This window comes from Porites lutea, chromosome 12, assembly GCF_958299795.1.
Source record: "Porites lutea chromosome 12, jaPorLute2.1, whole genome shotgun sequence".
In the NCBI taxonomy this organism is placed as follows: domain Eukaryota; kingdom Metazoa; phylum Cnidaria; class Anthozoa; order Scleractinia; family Poritidae; genus Porites; species Porites lutea.
In genome coordinates this window covers 16,535,958-16,541,957 of record NC_133212.1, presented here as the reverse complement: position 1 = coordinate 16,541,957, position 6,000 = coordinate 16,535,958, and the positions used below count along the sequence as shown (strand labels likewise).

Here is a 6,000-nt window from a genome sequence, read left to right as displayed (position 1 = left end):
CTGAGTTCAGCACGTGTTTGGAGCGGCGTTTGCCGACACGCCGAACCGCTGTCGCATTATCCGACTTGGCAAGTCGAACCCATGCTAGAGTCGAATCAATTAATTTGAGTCGAATTTAATTGCAGCAAACGTCGCACCATTCATGCGCCTATTTCAAAATAAATAGGTTCGACAAATTAAATTCGACTAAGATTCGACGTTTGCCCTGGGCCTAAGTGACTGATCACGACTTTCAGTAGTGCAGGTAAAAATTTTCCGTTTGTTCTTGACCAATTATGTGCATGGATTCATGTGGCACACGGCTGAGTGTTGTTTTAATTACGATATTTGCACGCAAATGAATGAATAATTACAATATTACAAATCAAAGGAGTATTGGTATCGCTTAATGTCGATTTATTATCAATATTACAAATCAAAGGAGTATGCGTATCGCTTTATTATCTGTAAAATACAAAGAAACATAGGAGCTTTCTCTCTGCATCAGCTAGAGCTGGTTTTTCCGTTCTCATGTTTTATGTTCATTTTAAATGATTGAAAACCTTCGTTAGTCTCGCTTGCGTAAGCAGCGAGACTCATAATCTGCAAGCCGTTTTTCTTCGTATTTAGGACACAAAAGGGAAGCCATGGTCCCAGGCGTTCTTAGCCAGTTCGTTGCGTGACCTAAACCACGCATGTTTTGTAAAAAAAGCTTAGGAAAGATAAATGCGATTTAGAGCTTTTCCGGAACGGGTCGGTCCACGAATTCTATCGCTTGAGAGAGTTGATAGCTTTGGAACAAGTGTAAGCGCTTGAATTTTTAAGTACTGTTTCAAAACCGAGCAGGAGTGTATTATCAGGTTTAAAAACTCGAGGCGAAGCTGAGAGTTTTTAAACCTGAGAACGCCCCAGAGAGCTTGCTCGCAAGCTGTTAAGAAACAATGCTGCTTACGTTGTATGCTATGGGGCGGGCGTATCACGAGATAAATTACAACCAGTTATATTGCTGTGAAATTAACTTTATATCAATATCCTTTGTATTTTAATTTAAATTAAAGTTAATTAAGACAGCAGGAGGAATCAAACGCAGAAGTGAAATACTAAGAAGCACCTGGCCGTGGCTAACATAGTCGTAGAATTTAATGTTTAATTTACTTTAGTTTCTACCGCGTCTTTAGTTCTGGTAAATAATAAAGATATCGTCGGGTGCTGTTCGAATTAATTTTTTTGCTAGAGGTACTGCGAGCTCTTGTAGTTTGATTATTTATTTACGTATTTATTATTTTTTTCAAAATTTATATACATATTTAAATTATACATAGTTTCTATTTGACATCAAAGAACTGCCAAATATCAAATACGGCTAAAAGTATAACTGTCATTTCAGCAATCGTTTTTTTCTTGCCGCGCTCTTGCCAATTTTATAAAATCGCTCTACAAGATAAGGTACATGTTCAATGCGACAACTGAGGTCAGTGATTGACGCTTTGCTGTTGGGTGTTAGTAGACCAATTTTCCATTACTGTGAATGATGGATGATGACTTTTCGCTCAACAGTCGCTAACTAGATTTGGCGTATTCGATAAATTATTGTTCGGGTGTGTTTTTAATTACGTGCAGTAACGGGAAGGAAAAAAAATATACGCAATCAGAAAAATCTGATGAGGATTCTGTATCCTACAATCCCATTCACTAGGAAGCCGGCAGGGAGAAATGGCAAGCACAAGCTGAGTTGCTGTTGTTCAAACAGTTTGCCATTCAGCTGGATGACAGCTTTATAAAATGTATACTTGTACAATATGAAATTTTCTTTTTTTATACAAATCACTTTTCATTTGCGAAAACTCTCTTTTATTGTAAACAGATTGTTTATTTGATAAGAAATTGAACTCGTGAAAGAATATCCTGTTCCGTATTGAACCTCACAACTATGTCACTAGCGAACTATTTCTTTCTTATTTCGATATTTTTTGATATCGGCAGTTTGAAATTGGCAGCAGATTGCCCGAGAAAATGCGAACAGAGCAAAGGAAGTATTAGTAAAACGGGTATCAAAAATCGTGCTATGCAAGGACACAGCTTTAAAAATTATACGCTGTCGAAACCGTATGACTGTCATGTAAAATGCTTCGAAGAGAGATGCAAATGTCAGGCGTACCAAATGAGACAAAATCGATGCGAGTTGCTGGATGATGACAGGATTTCAGCCCCTGGAGACTTTCTGGAGGAAAAAGAGTATATGTATTATGATATGAATAGAGAGTACGTCGACCACCAGGTAAAGAAACAGTCTTATCAAATTGTCCCCAGCTTTGCTAATGGGAAAAAAAAGGGACGGAGAGTCGTTTTAATGTATTCTGTGTTGATTCTTCTTAATAAGAGTAGCGATTGCATTTCGTCTTTATTCATTTTTAAGTCGTCACGGAACTATTATATTATAATAATAAAACGATATTCCAGTGTTTTGTAACAGGCTTAAACGCATCTCAGATTTCAAATGCTCTTTTAATAATTGATTTGGTAATTTAAAGTATTTTTTCTTAAATTTCAGCATTCCCGTTTCATGAGAGACCCCTTTATGGGTTCTTATTTGAAACTGAGAACTTTTGATTAAACTACCCCTCATGGTACATGTTCGAATCGTGAAATTTTGGATGCATGAACAATATCTGTAACTCACTTCAATTAACTCCTCTGTTTCCTTTCTTATTTCGCGGCATGAGGCTTTCTGACAGGACAACACAACACGGACGGAAAAAAAAAAAAACATATCTTTCCTCATTATTCTGCTTGCATGTTTGACGCTTTGACTGAATTAACAAGGAGGTATGGGCGCCGAGCTCTTTAAAAAACATGCCTAAATTGTTGATGCTTCATAAAGAAAGGAATTTCACTCATGCGAGTGAAATTAGGCAAAACTAGAAAACAGAGCTTCCATTCGAGAACATATATATGTAATAATTTTATTTGTAGACATACAAAAGAGAGGGTCGGGCAAATAATAATATTACCGTTATATACAAAGATTATTCTAACATGCATTTTTAAGAAACATACTTTGCCGTTGTACTATATTAGACTTGTGCAAAGAAGGCTGAAAAACAGAAACCACTCATTAACCAGTGTTGTAATCAGAATCCATGCGCCAATGGAGGCACCTGTACTGAGAGATGTGAAGACGCTAAAAACAAGTTCAACTGCACATGTACTGTGGAATATTACGGCAGATTTTGTCAAAAACGAAGAGCAACATCATGTAAAGAGCAGCTGCAGAAAAACGGAGGGAACAGATCCGGAGTCTATGAACTGTTAGACCCAACGACTATATCTTTGTACGAAGTCTTCTGTGATGCCATTTCTGAAAAAGGATTCGTTTGGACGCTTATCGAATCTTTCAGTCGTCGCAGTAAAAACGAATTTACGGACAAACCATTTTACAAGAACTATGCAATAAATCAGGACGCTTTTACATGGAGCAAGTTTCGCTTATCATTGCCACGTATGGTAGCCACAGCAAACCGCTCGACACACGTGCGAGCAACGTGCAACTTTAACTCCAAAGAACTTCAATACAGAGATTATTTCAGGGCCAAGTTAAGCGATATCGATGTTATGCGCCTGAGTTTTAATGGTTGCAAAAAAGTCGAATTTATTAGCATCCGAGGATATAACTGTACTGGCTGCACGGCTTTTTTCTTCCAACAGGACCGTTTTCATGCCCATTCTGATTCATATTATGCTAAATCGGTAGGGTGTCAGTTTACTAGCCCATCCGCAGATGCCGTGAAGTTACCGGGAGGGGAAGATAACTTCGGATGTTATCAAACAGTTAATCCAGTTCACAGATGTGTATCGAATGATGATTCGACCACTCAGTGGTGGTTTGGAGAGCGTTACTAGGCTCTTTGATTAACCCTATTTTCCTTTTTCCTTCATGCGACTGGAGATGGGGGAGTGGGGGCGCTGCGACGCTTAGGAGGTTTCTTCCCAATATATAACTTTAAAACCGCTCATGATACGGCTACCACAATTACAAAATAGGGAACTTATAAGAACCACGACGAAGTTCACGACGACGACGTCTGTTGACTGGGAAAAGACTGGAACGAGAACGTCAGTTTCGGCGGGAAAAAGGGAACTTAAGATGCAGTCGGTCGGTAGGTCGACGACGACGACACTGAATGTAAACACAAATTAATGTAAACTGTGATGTTCGTTCGGAACAAAGTTCTTGCGTGTTTTAAAACAATGCAAGATCTTATTTTTTAAGCCGTACGTCTAATTTCATTGGCGATGAAGAATTTTTGTGTTGTCTGACCTTTTTGAGTGGAAAAACACCTGCTTTCCGTACGAAGATTATTCAACTTTCAACCCGAATGAGATGACCGAGTCCGAGTGTCTGTCAGAGTTTAGATTTGGAAAAAGAGACATTCTGATGTGATATCTGTTTTCCATATAAAGTTTATTTCCTCATGATTTGCTTGACTTGCCCTGCGTCTTTCCAGGGCCTCTCGGTCAATGCATTTCGGTGACGTATGCGAGACGAACGGCCGGGAGACGCCTAGACAATCTCGGAGTGCGCATGCGTGAGCATTTTTGCATTTTTGAAAAGTTCACACGTTCAACTGAAATAATCTATGAATAACTTTGCGCTTGAATATCCCTCGCTTAAAGATCGGCACTATTGACACAAAAAGTAAAGAAGAAGTGAAGATCATGCTGATTGTGCATTGGAGCTCTGAAGATGGTGCCAATGGGACTCCTCAAGGTTCTTTAGGCCTTAAAAAAGGCATGTGCATTAGATCTGTTAGGGAAAGCGTGCCTGTTAGGCTCTGCAAGAATACCGAGGAAAGAATTGGACACTTGGCGAGGTTTAATATGACATAGAAAAAGATTTAAGCCGTCAGTCTGGACACCTAACAGACGTTGAAAACAAACAGAGAGAGAAACGGGAAAAAATATTAGGACCTTGCACTTACTTGACTGGAGTGAAGAAAAAAGTGGTACATGTACCAGTCATTGTGGGAAATGTTCTTTGAACAGCCACCATTTTGTGGGAGATTCTTGAAGTGTAAGGTCTTGTGAATGGACCAGGCTAGGAGCCGATAACCTTTTCGTCCAGACTAAAGTTATGAAATGCTTTGTTTCCAGGACAATGAAAACCTGTGTGAATATTAAAGAGAAAATATTTAAAATAATAATAATAATAATAATAATAATAATAATAATAATAATAATAATAATAATAATAATAATATCATAGGTGACGAATTACTCCTTAATTTTGGCGCAAAATTTCAGGGTTAATTTGTAATTTCACATGTGAAATTACAAAATTGGCATGGCAACCCTTCCGTACGTCTCAGTGTCAAGATGGCGACGAAGTTTTAAAATGCCGCGAATGAAGATGTCAGGGCACAAAAAGACGCTTTAGAAAACCTGAACACACAAGAACAACATCAAGAAGGATTCTAACAGGTATTTTGCCCAAAAAGTCTGAAAAATTCTGAACTTTATAGGCCAAATTTAAGGTATAAACATTTGAGAGAGTGGAGTTGTCGATCGATACGATCCAGGATAAACATGTCAAAAATCCAAGATTGCTAACGTAATTCGTCACCATGATATTAATAGGTAATGAAATGGTATACTCGTGAAATTATTCCCTAATTTCACTCGTCACCATTTGATTACACATACTAATAGTAATAACAATAATAATAACCACCATCATCATCATCATCATCATTAGAACAATGGCAATGATAATGACAATGATAAGAATGTAATAACTCATATATACATGTAATGTAAATTGCAGTGGTTTTAGGAGGGCTTATAATTGGATTTTCAAGAGGAATTTTAACTGAAATAGAAAAACCACTTTGAGAAAAGCAGTGCTGATCAAATTAAAGAAAAAAAAACATTTTGCATCTACTAGTTTTTAATTAAGCTTCAAAATGTCATTAATAATAATAGACAATCAAATTCTTTTCAATGCATTTGGAGGGGGGCTCATAT

General features: G+C 37.7%; 1 protein-coding gene across 1 annotated transcript; it reads left to right on the top strand.

Moving 5' to 3' along the window:
• Positions 1-1,909: 1,909 nt before the first annotated feature.
• On the top strand, positions 1,910-3,879 carry LOC140953775 (uncharacterized). Its single transcript, XM_073403164.1, has 2 exons — positions 1,910-2,257; positions 3,058-3,879. Exons 1-2 carry the CDS (start codon positions 1,910-1,912, stop codon positions 3,877-3,879), a joined length of 1,170 nt encoding a protein of 389 aa, XP_073259265.1.
• The last annotated feature ends 2,121 nt before the right edge of the window (positions 3,880-6,000 follow it).